The sequence below is a fragment of the Somniosus microcephalus genome, unplaced genomic scaffold (assembly GCF_052327205.1).
Source record: "Somniosus microcephalus isolate GS21.2 unplaced genomic scaffold, FLI_Smic_1.0 scaffold946, whole genome shotgun sequence".
NCBI classification, from domain to species: Eukaryota; Metazoa; Chordata; class Chondrichthyes; order Squaliformes; family Somniosidae; genus Somniosus; species Somniosus microcephalus.
The window spans coordinates 42,000-64,384 of NW_028226133.1; the positions used below are offsets into that span (position 1 = coordinate 42,000).

Sequence of the window (22,385 nt, forward strand, 5' to 3'; positions counted from 1 at the left end):
AAATTGTTACTGTCCTGAAAGATCATCTAAACCCCACGCCGCTGATGCTAGCGGAACGATTTAAATTTTACGACAGAAGGCAGCTACAGCATGAAAGCAATGCTGAATATTTGCTGGAATTGCGTAAATTAGCGAAATATTGCCAGTTTCGAACGGGACTGACAGATGCACTACGAGACAAATTTGTGTGTGGTTTATTTAAACAGGATACACAAAAGCGACTGCTCGAGGAGAATGAGCTGACGCTTGAGAAGGCGGTCACTATGGCAGCAGCACACGAAGCCGCAGCGAGAGGCACGGCAGTAATGCAGCTACGGTCACCGGAGCTCAGTGCACACAAATTGGGTGTGAGTTCTGGCAAATGTTATCGTTGTGGAAAGACAACGCATGATCAGAACCAGTGTTGGTTTAAAAACCAAGAATGTAGAACTTGTGGTAGGCTTGGACATATAGCTAGAGTATGCAGGTCAGGGAAGAAGACCAGCAACAAGAAGTCACCGCAAGGGAAATACGCAAAGGTACACAAGGTGGCCGAACAGGAGTCCGATTCAGACGCAAGCAGTATTGAACTGGCTAGCTTAAGGGTACTCAACGTTGGTAAGGGTGCAGACCTCCAGACAATTTGGGTTACTCTTCAGATAGAAGGAGTCCAAGTAAAAATGGAATTGGACACTGGATCGGCATTGTCGGCCATGAATAAGAAAGATTACAGAAGGTTATTCCAACATATTCCCCTACAGGATACGGAGATTATATTGACAACCTACACGGGGCAGAGAGTGTACCCCATCGGGACAATAAAGGTTGCAGTGGCCAACAAGGGCGAAGGAAGTCAAATAATGGACTTATATGTGCTACCGGAGGGAGGTCCACCACTACTAGGCCGGGAGTGGTTTAGAAACATAAATATAGACTGGCATTCGCTAAAAGCCATAAAGAGTGAGAACTCGGTGCAGATAATCAGCCCAGACTCTAGAACTGATGATGGTAAGACCAACCCATGTGCAAAAGACAAAGTTTCAGCACAGAATTCCACTGAGCAACAACAACATAGTTTAACAGTGAATTCTGAGTCTGTCAAGTCTACTGATATGCACATTTTTGAGGGACACTGGGCTCGAACTCAACTCCATTTCAAACTACAACAGCAATTAGAACAAATGATTCGCCGTTTTGAGCAAGAGATGAATGAAATAAAAAAGTTCTTTGTTACAGAGTGGGAGAATCTGGAAAGGCAACAGAAGCAACTGATGGAGAAAATGGAGCAGGAGCACACCAACCATCTGCGCGAGGAGGCCGAACGAATCAAAGCTGATTCAGGTTCTGAAGGTGCGTGCCATAATCTGGTGTCAGAAGAGTTAACGGTCAGCCAACTCCTTCATATGCTGAGGGACAAGACTCTGAAATGGGAAAAACTTGAACACGAGCTGCGATCTTCAAAGGAAAAGGGTTCGGAGCTCTCAAAAGTCATTGAGATGGCTGATGTGACGACACAGACTGAAACGACTGCAACAGAGCAGCCATTGGATGCCAAAAGTACGCTGACTCACGTCAATGTAGAACAACAGACCGCTGAAACAGCTGCTCCGGTAGAGGGACTGCATAGTCCGAGCAATCAATCTCCAAAGGAAGTTGAAGTATTAAAATCACAAATGAGGTCACTAGTAAACGACTTGCTGAAAGCCCAGAAAAAGCTGGATGCAGAGGTACACATGAAGAAGTCTCTTCAGGAAAGATGTCTGGATTTGGAACAAGAGCTGGCTAACGTCCAGCTGGGTATGGAGGAAATAGACGACCCTCTCGCTGGCCTAGCTCAGGACGACACCGAATAATACCATGACCTGTCGGACGACTCCGAATATTACGATGTCCTGTCCTGCCCAGCTTGTAACTTCGACCCCCAAAGTGCAGAAATCATGGAGGAGCACCAAAAGTCTACGGAACATCGGAAGAAGGTGGCTCTACTACGGGAAGTAAGAGAGATAGAGAAGGAACAGCAGTCGGATAGCGTCCAGTTGGGTAAGGAAGAAGTAGAAGGGCCTCTCGACCTGTTGAGTGATAGTGAATACTACGAGGATGTGGTATGCCCAAATTGTGATGGAAACTCCCAAAGTGCTGAAATCCGGAGGAAGCACTTAAGGTCTAAAGAACATAGAGAGTTGGTAGCATTACAGCTGTCCGCCGAGAAGATGGGAACGACAAGAGTTGTAAAAAGGCAGAAAAGAAAAAGAAGAGGCCGAAAATAATAATTGTTTAAAATATTGTTACTTCTACTACCTCCGGCCGAACACTACGAAAAGATGCTGTCTGGAACGAATTAAGATCAGAGACTGAATTTACGAACTGTTCCCACAGAGACTGAACCTGTAAACTGTTCCCACTAAGAGCGTGTTGCAACTGTTCGTAGAGATTGAATCTGTGATCTGTTTTGACATGAAGTTATATATGTATATATGTTATTACGTTATGTTAAATGGGGAGATGACTGTAAAGCTAGGAAGGGAGGAATGTTGTGTATGTAATATGTGTGCTACTTTGAACCTATGGGCAGGACTGCACTACTTGTTGGGCGTAGTGATACGCAGTACCACTCCTGGCCATAGGGGTATAAATAGTACTGTGGGTACTGATCTCCCCTCAGTTCCCGCCTGTGGGCATGAAGTAAAGACCTACGTATAGTCCCTACCTCCAACCAGTAAAGACCTGTTTGAGTTATACGTTTAAGTCTTTGTGTTAATTGTTCAATACAATACACATACTGAACACAACCCGCTGGGTCCCGGAGCTTCACCTTCATCAGGCCATTCCCCCCTGCTCCCCTCTAGGGAAGATGTGGCCCCAGTGTGGACATGGGCTTCCTCGGGAGAGGGTTCGCTGAAGCTCCGGCTTCCTCTTCCTCCTCGCCTGTGGCTTCACTCCCACTGGCAGATTGAGGGCTCGTCTCCTCAGCTGGTGAATCAGCAGCTGAAAGCAGGGAGGTACAAGAGTGGCTTTAGCGTGAGGACAGGGGGGCAGTAAGGGAGGAAGGAGTGCAGCGATTTAGTAAGTTGGATTGAAAGTGTAAAAGGCTGGTGTTGTGAGGGACAAGTGGAATGAGAGAGGAGAGAAAGCTGATGACCATACCATTGCTGTCCCGAACGTGGTCGACCTCTCCAGGGGCGACGGGACTGATCACCTGGATTGCCACAATCCTGTGGACGCGCGCCTCAAGATCGCTGAGGGGTTGCAGCTGAGGCGGCCCTCCACCCGTCTGTTGCTGCTGTCTCCTGTTATGAGATAGCTTGGCCTGCAAGAAAAAGGATGGTGTCTGACTAAATGTGCAGCCATGGTCTTTCCTGATGTGCCTCCCATAGTTGAATAGCCCTTAATGTATGCAAGGTGTGAAATGTGCGTGTGTGTTTTATTAAATGGCCATAGGTGTTGGATGAGTGTTGGGCATTGGGGTTTTAAGACCCTCTGGCCATAAAGTGAGGTTGAGATGGAGGGATGGAGAGGTATTGAACAACAGCCACTCACCCTGACCACCCGAGTGAAGTCGTTGAACTTTTTGCGACATTGGTTGTGGGTCCTGGGCACCATGCTCCCGGAGGAGACGTGATGAGCCACCTCCCTCCAGACTCTTCTGTAGTCACGTGGCAATGGCCTCCTGCCACTCTCAGGCTGCAGTATAGCTCTTCTGCGCTCCACCGTGCCAACCAGAGCCTCCAAGGCCCGGTCACTGAAGTGCTGAGCTCGTTCTCTCACCCTTTCCATAGTCCTTGGCTGGAAAATTTAGGCACAGGTCTGTCCAGGCCGAAATTCAAGCCTGCAATGAGCAGGGTGTGGCTGGAGAGCAAGATCCACCCTCCCCTTTAAGAACTGGCCGGTGCCAGTGTGTCTGTGTTCCATTGCTACCTGACATCACCTGCGCTTCACCCGCACTCTGAGTTAGCGCCTCGCTCCTCGGCCTTTGCGCCTTAAGACAGGTGTGTAGCACCTGATTTAGCGCTCCAATCACCTCCAGGGATGATAAACGCCAAGTTTGCAGTCGGCGGTGATAATCAGCGCCAGGCGCTAAACTTTGGGCCCGGCCGCTAATTGAGCCCCAAACGGGGCGACACCAAATTTCTCCCCCTAAATCTATCAGGTGACAATGTGCATCCTTATCTCACTCCAACTGTTGATCCAAACCATTCCGCTAGTTCCCTGTCCACTCCAGCGCACACAGGGACTTCTGGGAAATGTTCTCCAGCAGTCTGACAAGTTTCTCAGGAACACCGAACATCCACAAGACATGCCATAGACCTTCTCACCACACACGGTCAAAGGCCTGCTGTGTGATAACTTTGGGAAGGGCCTTGGGACGTGTTGCTGCGTTAAGGTGCTATATAAATGCAAGTTGTTGTTGTAAAGTGGATGTTGTGTTCTGTAAATTTCTCCAAACCAGGTCTCTTGTACAGAGGACATCACTCAAAATCTACGGACACAAATGACTGTAAACCGTATAATAGGTTATTGGGAGGTGGCAGTAAACCCAGGGTCCCCGCCGTGCTCTGTTACATTTTCCGGGGTCTACAAGTTTCAGTCCTACATTTCAGAATGAACATTGCATCGACCACATTCTGGCCACGGCTGGAATCCCATTCAGCCAAGGGCCAGGGCTTGTGCCATGGCAGGTGTTGCTGACATTGTCATTTCCATTTGGACAAGTGATGCACCCTCTGATTCTCAGAGCCTTTAACAGGAGGAGTTTGACCAGGGATCTGTCCACTACAGGGATCACTCCGAGACCATTCCAGGAGATGGGATCTCTGGGGGAGTTTGAAAAGATATCCTTCCACTACACTGGGGTTGTTTTGATTTATTTTTGGGTTCAATAAAGACTCATTTCTGAAAGAGAATGTTGTTTAATCTAAAGTCTTGTTCAAGACTTTCTACAGCTTTTTACAGAACACACTATGCTGTGATGCATCTAGAATGAAACTGAAAGTAAAACTCCTCTGGACTGCTTGTCTCTCACATGACCTCTGCTGGTCAGGCACAAGTAATCAAAAACACAGACAAATATGCCGTAAGGCATAAGTAATCAAACACAGACAAATATCATCACTATTTGCTGATATCATTACATCTCCCTTTCTTAAAACAAAAGTATTTTACTTTTAACTAACAACATTTAATGAACTTACATTATCATTATCATGAGCAAAGTTTTTTACCCTTGCTTTGTATGTTCACATGAAATATGTCAATACACTAGAACTTGAAGAAAGAATAAGATAACATTACTTCCTTCTTTAACAATAGTCCTTAAATTTGCTCAATGAGTCTCTCAGGAGGCTTCACGTGTCTTGAGGATTTTCTGATTGATTGTCCTTGAATCTGAGTTGTTGCCTCAGATAATTGGTTCTCAGCTGTGTGATCAGGTTGTTCACCAGTATCAGTCTCTTGACCTGCTGTGGCTGGTCCCATGAGAAGATCTCGACGATTTCTTCTCAGAACAGCACCCTCATCTGTCTGAATGGTGTATGATCTTGGTTGAACTTCACTCAGGACAGTTCCCTTCTGAGTCCATGTGTTTGTTTTGTCTTTCAACCTTACTTGGTCACCAGTGTGGAGTTCAGGTAGGTTTTGTGTTCCTCTGTCATAGTAGTACTTTTGCTTTTCTTTCTGTTGCTCTTTGAACTTCCTCACTTTCTCCCCCTCTTTTGTTTTCAGGAGGTTCTCCGGGATGGGTAGGTTTGACCTTAGCCGACGTCCCATCAGGAGTTGGGCTGGTGACATACCACACTCGAGCGGCGTTGTGCGGTATACAAGCATGCTTTGGTAGAAGTCAGTTCCACTGTCTTTTGCCTTGTACATCAGTCTTTTCACTGTCTGGACCGATTTTTCCACTAGTCCATTGGACTGTGGATAGTGAGGACTTGACATTGTGTGGACAAAGTCCCACTCTTTGGCAAAGTGTCGGAAATTTGCATTGTTAAACTGGGGTCCGTTGTCTGTGAAGACCTCGCTTGCCACGCCATGTCTGGAGAATATGGCTTTCGTACTTATCACAGCTTCTGCAGCGGTGGTGTACAGTCTACAAACCTCTGGATACAGGGAGTAATAGTCTGTGACGACAAGATAGTCCTTCCCTTGACACACGAATAGGTCAGCGCCTACCTTCTGGTAAGGTCTGTCTGGTGCTGGGTGTGGCTTTAGTGGTTCTACCGGATTGCTTGCTCGATATTTCAGGCATATTGTGCAGTTTGACACCTCATTTGTCACATCTTAGTTGATTCGTGGCCAGTACATCACCTCTCGTGCTCTTTTCTTACACTTTTCGATTCCCAGATGTCCTCCATGGATCTTTTTTAGCATCTCTCTTCTCAGACTCTTTGGGATAACTATTTTACTTCCTTTGTAGATGATGTCTTCGACCACTGATAGTTCCGCCCTGCAGTTCCAGTACTCTGCTATATCAGGTGAGCAGTCTTGCTTCATGTTGGGCCATCCATTCAAGATGCTTTTTCTCAGTCGTCTCATTGTTTCATCTTTGTTTGTCTCAGTCTTTATGAGCTCCATTTTTGCATCTGCTATGGGCAGTGCACTTGTGATCATGTCCACGTAGGCGTTCACTTTTTCATCCATTGTGGTGTTTGCGGGCTCACTTGGGTCAACAGCTCTGGACAACGTGTCTGCTGTATACATCAGCTTACCCGGTGTGTACGCAACATTCAGTTCATCATAGACTGTCTCTCTTTCACTTTCCACAACGAGGACTCTCTTTACCAGGTTCAGTCTCTCACAGGCTTTTAAACCTAATATGGCTTGCACATCCTTTGGCACCACGATTAATGCTAGCGTGTGCTCTTTGTCCTTGTGTGTTACTTTGACAATGCATTTTCCTTTCACTGGTATATCAGTACCTGAGTATCCGGTCATTTTCACTTGTATTCCATGTAACTTTGGTCTGGGTCTAATTCTCTTAAAATCGGTCTCTGATATCACATTAACTTGTGCTCCAGTATCCAATTTAAATGGAATGTGTATGCCATTCACTTTTAGTGTCAAGATCCAGTCTCTTTCTTTTTTGTTTTCAGACACAACATCTACATTGAATTCCTCTATCTCGCTTTCATCTACTGTATGGACCTTGCTTTGTTGCGCTTGGTTCTTACAGCAACGGGCATAATGGTTGTTTTTGTTGCATCTATTGCATGTTTTACCATATGCTGGACACTTTCTTGGTGGACGCTGTGTACCGCATCGACTACATGACTTCCGATTGTCTCTTTCATTTTCGTTTGCTGGCCACGTCTCTTTTTTCACATTGGCGCTCTCTTTGTTAAACGGTTTGTATCCGTTCTTTCTCACTGCATCCACGTTGCAGCTACTGTCGCTGAACAGCTCCTTTGCCTGCAACTTCACAGTCTCTGTAACCCTACACAGTGCTACGGCTTTTCCCAGGTCTAGATCTTGCTCTCTTAGCAGTCTTTCCCTTAGACCATTATCTCGAATACCACACACCAGTCTGTCTTTTATCAGCGAGTCTGTGAGTCCCCCAAATTCACACGATTTGCTCCGGTTTCTCAGTTCAGTCACATACTGATCAATAGTCTCACCGATTTTCTGTACACATGTGAAAAATTTGTGCCTCTCAAAGGTCACGTTGCGTTTAGGTATGCAGTAGGCCTCAAACTGTTCCATTATTTTATCTAGCTTCATTTTGTCTCCATCAACAGCAAATATGAAATTATTATATACCTCCAGCGCTGCATCACCCACGACATGTAAGAACACGGACGATTTTTGTTTATCACTTTTCTCGTCAGCTCCGATTGCCGCTAAATACAACTCTAAACGTTGTTTGAACCTTCTCCAATTTTCAGCCACATTACCTGACAATTGAAGCGTCGCCGGTGGGAGTAAACCTTCCATTTTTTACTTCGTTAGCTATTCTCTAATGGTAAGCAACGATGTTCTCTTCTGGCTTGCTAATATGTGGAGAGCTGATTTCGCTTACTTGCCACAACTGCTTTCACTGTCCCATCAAGTTGCTAACTTCAGATTTTTTCTCTTTCAGCCACTTCTGACATCATGTTTTGATTTCTTTTTGGGTTCAATAAAGACTCATTTCTGAAAGAGAATGTTGTTTAATCTAAAGTCTTGTTCAAGACTTGCTACAGCTTTTTACAGAACACACTATGCTGTGATGCATCTAGAATGAAACTGAAAGTAAAACTCCTCTGGACTGCTTGTCTCTCACATGACCTCTGCTGGTCAGGCTCAAGTAATCAAAAACACAGACAAATATGCTGTAAGGCATAAGTAATCAAACACAGACAAATATCATCACTATTTGCTGATATCATTACAGGGGTTATAAGGAGACAGCGGGATTAAAGGGGCAGTGACAGCTTGGAAACTAAATTGGCTATGAGACAGAAAGCAGAGAGTAGTGGTGAAGGGATATTTATCAGACTGGAGGGAGGTTTACAGTGGTGTCCCCCAGGGGTCGGTATTGGGACCACTGCTCTTCTTGAGATCTATTACTGACCTGGACTTGGGTAAAGGAGGCATCATTTCAGAGTTTGCAGATGACACCAAACTCAGAAATGTAGCAAACTGTGAGGAGGATAGTGACAGACTTCAGGAGGACAGAGAGAGATTGGTGAAATGGGCAGACACATGGCAGATGACATTTAATGCAGAGAAGTGTGAAGTGTTTCATTTTAGGAGGAAAAATGAGCAGAGGCAATATGGACTAAATGGTATCGTTTTAAAGGAATGCAGGAACAGAGAGATCTGGGGGTGTACGTACACGAATCTTTGAAGTTCATATGGCTCTTAAAAATCCTTTGCTTTATAAATAAAAGGGACAAAGTAAAGGAAGTAATGGTAATGCTTCAAAAATCACTTGTTAGGCCTTAGCTGTAGTATTGCATCCAGTAATGGGCACCGCACTTTAGGAAGGATGTCCAGGCCTTCGAGAGGGTGCAGAGGAGATTTACTGGAATGGTTCCAGGGATGAAAGTCTTCCGTTATGTGGAGAGACTGCAGAAACTGAGGGTTTTTCTCCTTAGAGCAGAGAAGGTTAATGGAAGATTTAATAGAGATGTTCAAAATTATGAGGGGTTTTCATAGAGATTATATGAAGAGACTGTTCCCACTGGCAGTAGGGTCAGCAACAAGAGGACGCTGATTTCAAACAATTGCCAAAGACCAGGGGGGAGATGAGGAGAATTTGTTTACACAGCGAGTTGTTGTGATCTGGAATGCGCTGCCTGAAAGGATGACGGAAGCAGATTCAGAAATACCACTCCCAAGGTAATTGGATATGTGCTTGAACAGGAGCAATTAGCAGGGCCATGGGGAAAGAGCAGGGACTGGGATTTATTGGATAGCTCTTTCAAAGGCCGACACAAACACGATGGGCCGAACAGCCTCCTTCGGTGCTGTATCACTCTGATTCCAGGAGATGGGGTCTCTGAGAGGGGTTAGGTGTGGTGCTGAATCAATGTTCCCCAATGTCCACGGGATGGAAGCTGCCTCTCTGCACCGCAAGGTACCGAGTCTCTCATTGACACAAACAACACGATTATCATTTAAAATTATAGGTTTCTCGAGTTAATGAGACTCGGTGTCTAAATTCTATTAGTGCTGCCTCCTTAAGAGGGACACTTGTGGAGCTGACTCTTTTTATTACCGGCAATTGCCAATTTCAAGTCAACTACAATTTCCACACTTTTGTACTCTATACCGCTATTTATGAAGCCCAGAATCCCGTAAGCCTTTTTAACTGCTTTCTCAACCTGTCCTTCCACCTTCAACGATTTGTGCACACATACCCCCAGGTCTCTCTGTTCCTGCACCCCCTTCAGGATTGGACCATTTAGTTTATATGTCCTCTCCTCATTCTTTCTACCCAAATCTATCACTTCACAATTTTCCGTGCTAAATTTCATCTGTCACGTGTCCGCCCATTTCACCTGCCTGTCTGTCTTCCTGACTTCTGCCACTCTCCTCCTCACTGTTCACTATACTTCCAAGTTTTGTCTCATCTGCAAATTTTGAAATTGTGCCCTGTACACCCATGTCCAAGTCATTAATATGTATCAAGAAAAGCAGTGGTCCTAGAACCGACCCCTTAGGAACACCACTGTATTCCTTCCTCCAGTCCAAAAAACAACCGTTCACCACTACTCTCTGTTCCCTGTCACTCAGCCAATTCCGTATCCATGTCCACTGTCCCTTTAATTCCATGGGCTTCAACTTTGCTGGCAAACATATTATGTGGCACTTTTTCGAACGACTTTTTGAAATCCATGTTCACTACGTCAACTGCATTATCCTCATCAATCCTGCCTGTTACCTCATCAAAAAACTCAAACAAGTTAGTTAAACATGATTTGCCTTTAACAAATCCATGCTGGCTTTCCTTAATTAAACCACACTTTCCAAGCGACTGTTAATTTTGTCCCTGATTACTGTTTCTAAAAGCTTCCCCACTACCGAGGTCAAACTGAATGGGCTGTAGTTGCTGGGTTTATCTTTACACACTTTTTTGAACAAGGGAATAATATTTGCAGTTCTCCAGTCCTCTGGCACCGCCCCCGTATCTAAGGAGGATTGGAAGATTATGGCCAGTATCACCGCGATTTCTTCCCTAAATTCCCGCAGCATCCTAGGATGCATCCCATCCGCTCCTGGTGATTTATCTACTTTAAATACAGCCAGCCTTTCTAATGCCACTTTTTATCAATTTATATCCTATCAAGTATCTCCACTCCCTCCTCCTTTACAATGTCTATGGCAGCATCCTCTTCCTTGGTGAAGACTGATGCATAGTACTCATTTAGTACCTCAACCATACCCTCTGCCTCCATGAATAGGTCTCCTTTTTGGTCCCTAATCATCCCCATCCCTCCTCTTACTACCCTTTTACTATTTATATGCCTATAGAAGACTTTTGGATTACCTTTTATGTTGGCTGCAATTCTATTCTCATACCCTCTCTTTGCCTGTCTTATTTGATTTTTCACTTCTCCTCTGAACTTTCTATATAGAGCCTGATTCTCAGATGCATTTGCAACTTGACATCTGTCATATTCGCTCTTTTTCTGCTTCATCATATTCTCTATCTCTTTCATCATCCAGCGAGCCCTGACTTTAGTTGTCCTGCCTTTCCCCCTCGTTGGAAAGTACCTCAACTGCACCTGAACTATTTCCTCTTTAAAGGCAGCCTATTGTTTATTACAGTTTTGCCTGCCAATCTTTAATTCCAGTTTACCCGGGCCAGATCCGTTCTCATCCCACTGAAATTGCATTTCCCCCTGTTAAACATTGTTACTCTAGATTGCTCCCTGTCCTTTTTCATAGCTAACCAAAACCTTCTGATACTATGATTACTGTTCCCTAAATGTTCACCTATTGAAACTTGCTCCACCTGACCAACCTCATTCCCCAGTCTGGAGTACAGTTATGTTGAAAGACTGAAGAAGCTGGCGTTGTTCTCCTTGGAGCAGAGAAAATTGAGAGGAGATTTGATAGAGGTGTTCAAATCCATGAGGGGTGTGGACAGAGTAGATAGAGAGAACCTGTTCCCATTGGCAGAAGGGTGGAGAACCGGAGGACAGAGATTTAAGGTGATTGGCAAAAGAACCAAAGGCCACGTAAGAAAGACTTTTTTACGCAGCGAGCGGTTAAGATTTGGAATGTTCTCCCTGAAAGGGCGGTGGAGGCAGATTCAATCACAGCTTTGAAAAGGGAGTTGGATAAGTATCTGAAGGGAAGAAATGTGCAGGGCTACGGGGAAAGGGCGGGGGAGTGGGACTGGCTGAAGTGCTCTTGCAGAGAGCCGGCACGGGCTCGACGGGCCGAATGGCCTCCTTTCCTGCTGTAACCATTCTATGATTCGATGATTCTATGACCATGCGCTGTAACTTTAAAAAAGGTTAAAAGGAAATTGAACAAATTAAATTAAAGTACTGTTCCTTATGGTGATGCAGCACTCCAGTGCCTGCGGTGCCCACCGGTCTCGGAAGGCCTCGAGCGTGCCGGCAGACACCGCGTGCTCCATCTCCAGGGCCACCCAGGGGTGAACGTGGCCGCGGAAGAGAGGTGGGCCGAATGACCCCCTGGACCGCCTGCTGCCTGGACCAGTTAATGGCCACTTTGGCCAGGCCCAGGAGCAGTCCCACGAGGAGGTCCCTGACCCGCCCGCTCCCCTCCGCACTGGGTGGCCGTAGATCAGGAGAGTGGGACTGAAGTGCAGCCAAAAATCGAGGATCAGCCCCTTCAAATAATGGAAGAGGGACTGCAACCTCTCACACTCCGTATAAACATGGACAATCTGGGTCTATGGGAACGAGACAAGTTCAGCCTTTCTTTATTGATGAACTGAAACAGAATATAAGGAAAGAAACATGTACCGCCTCTTAAAGAACAGACATTGTATTCAACCGATGTAAATTTAATCATACTTTACAACTTCAAATAAAGACACATCTATATTTTGTTAAAAAACACAGTTCCCTCTACTCAAGGAGCAGAAAACACAAGGCCCCAATATCTCCGTGTGCCCCGTGGGAATGCGGGTTCACATGGGGAGCCCGTGGGCCAATGAGACCATTCATTTACTGCGGGTTAAACAGGGGATAAAAAGGGGGAGTCGGGTCTACAGCCTCACTTATTAGAATGGAGGGGCTGCGGGTTCTGGGCTTGTTCTTTGTTACAATCTGTTCATCTCAGCCGCCCTCTCTCCTCCTCCCCGCCGATCAATGTTGGCTGTCTCCCAAATTCCGCCAAGACTGCGGGTTTGGGGGAATTGAAGGCAGTGAGTGTGTGCGGAGAGGCTGCTGCTTTGATGCCGGGAGCCGGGATGTGCCGCCGTGTTTCTATTCACTCCACAATCTGCCAGGTGGGTGTATTCTCGGCTCGCCTATATTCTGGGCCAGGGCTTCCCAGGACCAGCCGCAATCCAACTGCACTGGGGATTCCCTGGACAGTATCCTCTCTCCTCCTGTCCTGAAACATCAGCTGGAGTCTCCAACCTCTCCAGTCCGGGAGCTGGCGGGTTTAGGAACCGTGTTCAGTTCTACAGTTTGAAAGTCTGATCATTGAGATCCTGACCCAGGATCTCTCCTTCCTTCTCTATGCGACTTGGGACTTCTGATGGTTGAATTGCGCCCCAGGATAGGAGGGCAGAGTGAAGATCAGTCCCTGGCTGGCACTGACCGGACAGGGTGTGGATTTGATGCCGGTCTTGTGTAACCAGTCCAGTAGGGATGGAGTTGGTGACCCGTCTCCATTAGATGGAGAATTGGGGTGTGGACGGGGAGAGAAGGAAACTAGAAGCTGGTGCTGCGCTGGGCGGAGTTTCTCCCCCTCCCGGTAACGGTTCCCTTGCCATTCCCCGTGCAGCAACTAACCGCCTTTCATTGACTCTCTCTCTTGCAGTGTGCACCAAGGATGGCCGGGTCCTGATCGCCATCTCCAAGGATTTGACGCTGCCTCCTGTAGACCTGACAACGGTCCATCTGAAGGATGGACACGGAGCGGAGTGCAGTCCGACCGTGGCCTCTGCAGACACTGTGCTCTTTCAGTTCGCAGTCACTGAGTGTGGCACTACTCAGCGGGTAGGTATTGTGGGCTGGGAGCCCCATCAATGGCTGTCAGTCGGGTGGGAAAGAGGGGGTCTAAAGGGCAATGGGGGCCCTTAAAGACACTACATGTGATAAGGCAATGGCAGACTTGCTCAATTTCTCTGTAATGATGGTCTTCTGTCTCTTGTAGCTGGACGGGGTGAACGCCGTCTATGAAACGGATGTGTTGGGTCAGTTTGAGATCTTGGATGGAGCTTTGGGATCGGTGACCCGGGACAGCCCCTTCAGGTGAGACTGGGAGCACATGGAGCGGGTAGAGAAGGTGAGGAGCTGAATTCTCCAGCCGTGTCCGTTCTCTTGCAGGCTCCATGTCCAGTGCAGTTACAAGGGGAGCCAGGAGTCTGAATTGCAGGTGAAGCCCAGAGTTTACAGCCTTTCTCCGCCACTGCCTGCCACTGAGGCCGGGATCCTGGTTCTGGAGCTGAGAATAGCGAGAGGTAGCGAGTGCTGCTGATGGTTAGTGTCCAACTTCAGGCTCTCTCTCCAAATAGTGGCCGTCCTTCATCGTCTTCTCTTTCCAGATGGTGGCTACCGGAGCTGGTACGTGGCCAGTGACTACCCGATCCTGAGTGTGCTCCGGGACCCCGTGTTTGTGGAGGTTCGAGTCCTGAACCGGAACGATCCGTCCCTTGTGCTGGTGCTCAATGACTGCTGGGCGACCCCCACCCCCGAGCCGCATTCGGGGCTCCGATGGGACCTCCTGGTGGGCAGGTAAGGCAGCGAGTGAGGGACCTTGGGGCAGGCTGGTGATTGGGGAGGGGGGCGACATGGACTGGGTGAAGGAACGGCCAATAATCAAACCAATCTGAGCTCCAGGTTGATGACTTGAATGGACTGGTTTCTTTATCTCGTCTAATCTCGGGACTTTGCTTTGATGTGCCGCTGTAACTCTGTAGTTGGGAGTTCCAGGTGCCCTCTCCATATAACCCGCTCTTTCTCTGTTCCAGGTGCCCCTTTACTGGAGACAATTACAAAACCCGCCTCCTCCCGGTAGACGCCGCTTCCCATTCGCCGTTCCCAACTCACCAGAATCGGTTTGTAGTCAGCACTTTCGCTTTCTGGGACCGAGTTTCGGGCCGGGCTCTGAGCGGGGAGGTGAGTTTCCTTCAGTCTTGCTCTCTTGGTTGAACTTGTTCCCTGGGTCTTGCTCACAGTGAGGAGGCCCCTGTTGACCCTTTGACTGTAGAAGCATGAATCTCCTGACTGGGAGCTGTGGCACTGACCAGACCGCACTGTCTCTTTCCAGGTTCACTTCCACTGCAGTGCTGAGGTTTGCTTCCCTTCCACCCGAGAGAACTGCACGGCTCCCTGCAGCCCCAGTAAGTAGCTGGGATCTGACTAGAAACTGAACCCTGATGGGGAAGGGTGGGTGTGGGGCATCTGGACACTGGGCTCACTCAGCAAGGGCCCAACAGTGGGCACAGGAGCAGTGTCCTCAATCTGCCCGCTCAACTCTATCCCAGTTAGTCTACAGCAGAATAGCAATCTGGCTCAGGGGCTCTGAGCACATCTTGCACTGGTTCTGAATGGAATCCACCTCTGGCCTTGAACATTGATCCAGCATCCTGCCGTCACCAGGAGTTCCAGGGTGGAACTGAACCGATATCTGGGGGCGGGGAGACCTGGGCAATGTGTGTATGTCCAGTGTAACCGCTCGTCAAACTAGTGCTTAAAACGGGTCTCTTTCCCCAGGAGACCAGCCTGGCCATTGGACCCGTCAACGACTGCAAACTTTGCTGGGTTGATGCGGGTCCTTCTGAGAATCAGGAGTGAATCTTAGACTGACAGTGAGGGAACAGTGTTTAACTACAGTCCAATCTCTCCGGTACTCACTGCCCGAGGGTTTTTGCATTGGGCCATCGGATTGTACACCTGATTCAGCGCTTCAGGCAGCTGCACATTGAATTGCCCACCTTGAACTCTTGCCTCTTGTCTCCCCCAGAGAGGCGAAGAAGCGCCGATGACCGGGCTGGGTCCTTGGTGACCGCTGATGGAGCCATCATTTTCCTGGAAGATGAGAGATTGGCTGCTGGGATCCACCAGGAAGAGAAAGGTAAAGGAGGCCCCTGCCACTGTTTAGTGATGGAGTAACTGGTGCCCATCTAACCCTCCCTTCTCCCCACAGATGCTGCTGCTGATTCCCCCTCCCGTGTTCTTCCTGGAGCAGCGGTTGGGGTAGCTCTGCTCTCCGTGGCCCTGTTGGTCGGGACTGTTGCCATGTGGAAAATGGACCATCGCCGCAGGGTGGGCTCCGAGTGCAGCTCCATGGAACTGTAGATGTCTGTTGGACAATAAAACCCTGTTATACATGAACCCTGATCTTGTGTTCATAGAATCAGAGAATGGCCTCCTTCTGTGCTGTCACCATTGAGCCCGTGCCTGCTGTTTGCAAGAGCACTTCAGCTAGTCCCACTCCTCGGCCCTTTCCCTGTAGCCCTGCAATTTTTTTTTATTTGTTGCTTATCCAATTCCCTTTTGAAAGCCACGATTTAATCGGCCTCCTCCAACCTTTCGGGCAGTGCATTCCAGTTATTAACCACTCCGAGTAAAAAAACAAAAAGGATTTTCCTCATGTCTCCTTTGGATCTTTTACAACTAACGTTCAATATGTGTCCTCTGGCCCGTTCTGCCAATGGCGACAGTTCCCCTCTATCTACTGTCTCGACGCCTCATGCTTTTGAAAACCTCTCAAATCTGCTCTCTGAACCTTCTCTGCTCTAAGAACCACAGCTTCTCTCGCCATCCATGTAACTGACATCCTCATCCCTGGAATCATTCTTCCATGCACCCTCTAGGGCCGTCACATCATTCCCAAAGAGCGCTGCCCAGAATTGGACACAATACTCCAGTTGAGGCCAAACCAGTGTTTTCTAAAAGTTAATTTCCTTGATTTTTGTACTCCATGCCTCTACTTGTAAAGCCCAGTATCCCATATGCTTTTTTAATTGCTTTGTCAACCTGCCCTGCTGCCTTCAATGATTTGTGCACACATACTCCCAGGTCTCTCTGTTCATGCAGCCACTTTAGGATTGTACCCTTTAGTTTATATTGCCTGTCCTCGTTCTTCCTACCAAATGTTTCACTTTGCACGTTTGTGTTAAATTTCATCTGTCTGCCCATTGCACCAGCCTGGCTGTCTTGAAGTCTATCACACTCCTTTCCCTGCCCCTGTACTTGCTTAAACTCTGTTACGTCACTAACTTTTACCCATTCTGATGAAAGGTCATTGATCTGAAACATTAACTCTGTTTCTCTCCACAGAGGCTGCCTGACCTGCCTATTTCCTGCTTTTATTAAACCACTAGTTGGGTTGCTTTGGGCCTCGCTAGACCGGCAGTGGGAAGCTCCCTCCTGGTCTTCAGCAGCTGCTCTGAACAGCCTTCCAGCATCCGTCTGGAATCCAGTTCCAGTATCGATCAAAACTCCAGTCAATTCAATAAAGCAGTAGGGGGAGTATTAGCACATCAATTGAGGGTGGAGGTGTCATGGCCTTTCTTATCCTTACTGATCTGGAACTGTAGGAAGCACTAATCCAGTCACCCCACTCAATGTGGGGTGTGATGCCCACAGTGCGGAGTGGAACTCCTGCACAAGAGGCTTTCCTCAGAATCACTGGTGCCTGCAGGAGCCTTTATTGTGGGGGCAACCTCTACAGGAAGTCTGGGATTGAGGGTAGGTCACTATCAATTGTCTAGTTTCAGTTGCTGAGAAACTAGTTTTGACAATACAGGATACTTTGAGTTTGACTTTGGAGAATGTGGAGTTAACAATGATCAGTCGGCAGAGATTTCCCAAAGCCAGGTGGTGCTTGAGCTGCTGCACAGAACTCTGACAGGAGTATTGATGAAAGAAATGCTCTGCTTTTCATTGATCTAGTTTCAAATTGTGACCTGAATTATGGAAAGATGATGGTTACAGAACCAAAGCCACTGTGGCACATGGTTAGTGGTAATGGGGCAGAGGCCCTATGTTTCACCCACTGACAGGTGCCGGTAGATGACTGTGGGGCTTCTGCAAGACCCACAGCAATGATGCAGATTGAAAAATTTCAATCCAAGCCCCCCAAACTGGGACTGTGGGTCGTGTGTTCTGGGCCATGGATTGTCCAGGATCATGGGTCAGTGGCACATTGGGTTCAATGTAGGGAAAGGTGAAGTATTGCATCTTCAATACATGGAAGGAGTGCACTAAATGTGGTTGAGCAAGAATAATGTTGGTGTCAAATACAAAGTTAGAATGTAATTCAGCTTCCTTGGTCCCTCTTCATTGAACTCAACATGGCACTTGGAAAATAATAACAGGATTGGGCAGAGTCGACACAGATTTGAAGGAAATCATGTTTGACAAATCTGTTTGAGGTTGTAACTAGCAGAATAGTTAAGGGGGAACCAGTGGATGTGGTGTATTTGTCTTTTCAGCAGACATTTGATAAGGTGCCACAGTAGGTTATTAAACAAAATTAGAGCTCATGGGATTGGGGGTAATATACTAGCATGGATTGAGGCTTGGTTAATGGACAGAAAACAACAGCAATAAACAGGTCATTTTTGGGATGGCAGGTTGTAACTAGTGGGGTACCGCAAGGATCGGTGCTTGGGCCTCAGCTATTCACAATCTAATCAATGATTTGGATGAGGAACCAAATATAATATATCCAGGTTTGCTGATCTAAAGCTGGGTGAGAACTTGAGGAGGATGCAAGGAGGCTTCAAGGGGATTTAGACAGGCTTAGTGAGTGGGCGAGAGCATAGCAAATGGAATATAATGTAGAGAAATGTGAAGTTAACCAATGGAGCAATTGGGGATATGTTTGTTCAGAGGGACCTGGGTGTCCTTATACACAAATCAGTTAACGTGCTGGAACTGCAAGCAATTGGGAAAGCAAATGGTATGTTGGCCTTTATTACAAGAGGATTTGAGTATGAGTGAAGATGGCTTACTGCAATTAAATAGGGCCCTGGTGAGACCACACCTGGAGTATTGTGTACAGCTTTGTTCATCTTGCCTAAGGAAGGATGTACTTGCCATAGAGGGAGTGCAATGAACGTTCAGCAGATGGGTTCCTAGGATATGGGTGTGTCATGAGTAGACTGGGAATATATACCCTAGAGTTTAGTAGAATGAGGGGATTGACAGACTAGATGCAAGGAGGATGTTTCTTCTGGCTGGGGAGTCCAAAACCAGGGTCACAGTCTAAAGATAAGGGGTTGGCCATTTTAGGACTGAGGAGGAGAAATGTCTTCACTGAGGGTGGTGAATCTTTGGCATTCTCCACCCCAGTGGGCTGTGGAGGCTGTCGGTCAGTGTATTCAAGACTGAGATCGATGGATTTTTGACTATCAATGGAATCAAGGGATATGGGGATAGTGGAGATGAGGTAGAAGATCAGCCATGATCTTATTGAATGGCAAAGCCGGCTCAAAGGGCCAAATGGCTTGCTCCTGCTCCTATTATGTTCTGTTTTATGAAAGGGAAATAGTGTTTGACAAATGTATATGAATTCTTTGCGTATGTAACGAGCAGGGTGATTTGGATTTCCAAAAGTCATTCGCTAAGGTGCCACGTTAAAGGTTACTGCACAAAATAAGAGCTCAGTGTTGATGCTAATATTAGCATGGATAGAGGATTGGCTAACAGAAAAGAGTTGGGATAAATGGACTTTCAGGAGGCTTTTAATAAGGTCCTGCATAAGATTAGTGTATACAGTTAAGGCACATGGGATTGGGGGCAAGGTATTGACTTGGATAGCAAACTGGTTGGCAGACAGAAAGCAAAGAGTTGGAATAAACGGCTCTTTTTCTGAGTGGCAGGCAGTGACTAGTGGGGTACTGGAGGGATCGGTCCTTGGACCCCAGCTATTCACAATATATATTAATGATCTAGATATATATTAATCTAGACAAGGGAACTAGATGTAATATCTCCAAATTTGCAGATGCCACAAAGCTGGGTGTGTGCTGTGAGGAGGATGCTGAGAAATACCTGGTTGGGCAAGTGCATGGCAGATGCAATATAACGTGGATAAATGTGAGGTTATCCACTTTGGTGGCAAAAACAAAGGCAGATTATAATCTGAATGGCAATAGATGGGGAAGTGCAACAAGACCTGGGTGTCCTTGTGCACCAGTCGCTGAAGGTAAGCATGCAGGTGCAGCAGGCGGTTAAGAAGGCAAATGGTATGTTGGCCTTCGTAGCAAGAGGGTATGAGTACAGGAACAAGGACGTCTTACTGCAGTTGTGCAGGGCCTTGGTGAGACCACGCCTTGAGTATTGTGTGCAGCTTTGGTTGCCTTATCTGAGGAAGGATGTTCTTGCCATGCAAGGAGTTCAGCAAAGAGTCACCAGGCTGATACCTGGGATGGCAGGAATGACTTCTGAGGAGAGATTGGGCTTGTACTCGCTGGAGTTTAGAAGAATGAGGGGATCTCATTGAAACTTATAAAATTCTGACAGGACTGGACAGACTAGATGCAGGCAGGATGTTCCTGATGGTCAGGGAGACCAGAACCAGGGGTCATAGTCTAAGTAAAAGGGGTCGGCCATTTAGGACAGAAATGAGGAGGAATTTCTTCACCCAGAGAGTGGTGAACCTATGGAATTCTCTACCACAAGGCAGTAGACGCCAATACACTAAATATATTCAAGAAGGAGTTGGATATATTTCTTATGGATCAAGGGATATGGGGAGAAAGCAGGGACCAGGTACTGAATTTGGATGATCAGCCATGATCGCATTGAGTGCTGGAGCAGGCTCGAGGGGCCGAATGGCCTGCTCCTATCTTCTGTGTTTCTATGGGTCATTTGGCAATTGGCAAACTGTAACTGGTGGGGTGCCACAGCATCAGTGCTGGGGTCTCCACTATTAACAATCTATATTAATGACTTGGATGAGGGACAGTACTGTAGTCAACTTTGTAATGCTATAAAGATAGGTGGGAAAGCAAGTTGAGGATGACAGTCTGCAAAGGGATATAGATAGGTAAGTGAGTGGGCAAAGATTTGGCAGCTGGAGTATAATGTGGGAAACTGAGGTTATCCACTTTAGTAGGAAGAATAGAAAAGTAAAATATTATTTAAATGGAGATAGACTGCATCATGCTGCATTACAGAAGGATCTGGGAGTCCTCGTACATGAAAGTTAGCCAGCAGGTACAGCAAGTAAATAGGAAGGCAAATGGAATGTTGGCCTTTATTTGAAGGGGATGGAGTATACAAGTAGGGAAGTCTTGCTACAACTGTACAGGGCACTGGTGAGACCACACCTAGGGCACTGCATACAGTTTTGGTCAGCTTATTTAAGGAGGGACATGCTTGCATTGGAGGCTGTTCAGAGAAGGTTCACTAGGTTGATTCCTGAGATGAAAGGGTTGCCTTATGAGGAAAAGTTGAGTAGGTTGGGCCTGTATTCATTGGTGTTTAGAAGAATGAGACGTCATCTTATTGAAACATAAGATTCTGAGGGGGCTTGACAGGGTAGATGCTGAGAGGATGTTTCCCCTCGTGGGGAATTCAGAACTAGGGGGCATAGTTTTAGGATAAGGGGTCGCCCATTAAGTCTGATGAGGAATTTCCTGAGTTGTGAATCTTTGTAATTCTGTATCCCAGAGCGCTGTGGAGGCTGAGTCAGTGAATATATTCAAGGTGGAGATACAGATATTTGAGCTACAGGGGAGTCGAGGGTTATGGGAACAGGCAGGAAAATGGAGTTGAGGCCAAGATCAGAGCAGCCATGATCTTGGCGAATGGCGGAGTGGGCTCGAGGGGCCACATGGACGACTCTTGCTCCTAATTCTTATGTAACTCTTGCCCTAAAGCACTGAGGTGCTCCCCTGGTGATTCCATTTCTCACCCAACTGATTTTGACCATGGTTTTGATCACTGCCTTAATCTCTGCTCATAGTTTCTGTGAGGAAAATGCCCCAAGAATTGCAGGACGGGTCATCGCAATGAACTAAATCCGCCAGCATTCAGGGAAGTTAAGATGATAATTTTAGTGCAGGCCCGTGTATGCAAAGTATTCCTTGCCAGTAGTGGCCGGCTCAAGCCACCAAGGCTGCACACACAACCTGAGCATTCTGGACTGTAATTCTTCATTAGCTTGAGGTCTTCTGTAGTACCAACATAACTGCTTCAGTGAGGGACACCTGAAGCAGGTGGCTCCGATTGGTTATTGGTGAAATGGAGCAGGACATTTCCAAACGTGAGTTGGTGTTTTCACACTACAGTATGTTTACAGCAGGTGCATGGGTGTATTGTAGTGACATGAACCTGTTACCTGTAGGGGTCCTGTAGAGGGTGGTGTTTATTTCCAGGCAAATCGCCCCTTGTGTTGTGAGCTTCCGTTAGCTAAATCTTTATAATGACACCAGTTAGTCAGTGAGTTTCCTGAAGAGCAAGTGAAGTGAGATTGAAGACAGCTTATCCAGGTACAGGTAATGGTGTAGATGGTGAATGGTCCCAGCAGCAGAGCATTGAAGAATAGACCGAGCCTTCAGCTGAATGTCCATCACTGACCTGTCGAGGCTACAGCATCCTCACACTTCACCTGAGATCACAAGTGTGGCTTTATAATCTCGATTACATAAGAACATAAGAAATAGGAGCAGGAGTAGGCCAATCGGCCCCTCGAGCCTGCTCCACCATTCAATAAGTTCATGGCTGATCTGATCCTAACCTCAAATTTTCTATCACTCTGCATCCACCCGAACCCATGTGATCTCCCGGGAGAGGCGAAAAACCAGATAGACCCAATGGCCA

The 22,385-nt window shown here is 47.0% G+C and overlaps 1 protein-coding gene across 1 annotated transcript; it reads left to right on the top strand.

Annotated features, from left to right (window-relative positions):
* The first annotated feature begins 12,634 nt into the window (after positions 1–12,634).
* On the top strand, positions 12,635–15,941 carry LOC147080949 (zona pellucida sperm-binding protein 4-like). The gene is made up of 9 exons (XM_085981011.1): positions 12,635–12,883; positions 13,423–13,601; positions 13,759–13,856; positions 13,932–14,065; positions 14,150–14,339; positions 14,576–14,723; positions 14,875–14,947; positions 15,571–15,681; positions 15,754–15,941. Exons 1-9 carry the CDS (start codon positions 12,661–12,663, stop codon positions 15,903–15,905), a joined length of 1,308 nt encoding a protein of 435 aa, XP_085837137.1. The 5' UTR covers positions 12,635–12,660; the 3' UTR covers positions 15,906–15,941.
* The last annotated feature ends 6,444 nt before the right edge of the window (positions 15,942–22,385 follow it).

Excerpts from the sequence above, each read along its gene's own strand:
- LOC147080949 (XM_085981011.1), top strand. The coding sequence starts at position 12,661 with ATGGAGGGGCTGCGGGTTCTGGGCTTGTTCTTTGTTACAATCTGTTCA. Across the intron at positions 13,857-13,931 it reads ACCCGGGACAGCCCCTTCAG|GCTCCATGTCCAGTGCAGTT; the intron begins GTGAGACTGGGA and ends GTTCTCTTGCAG. Across the intron at positions 14,340-14,575 it reads TGGGACCTCCTGGTGGGCAG|GTGCCCCTTTACTGGAGACA; the intron begins GTAAGGCAGCGA and ends TCTCTGTTCCAG.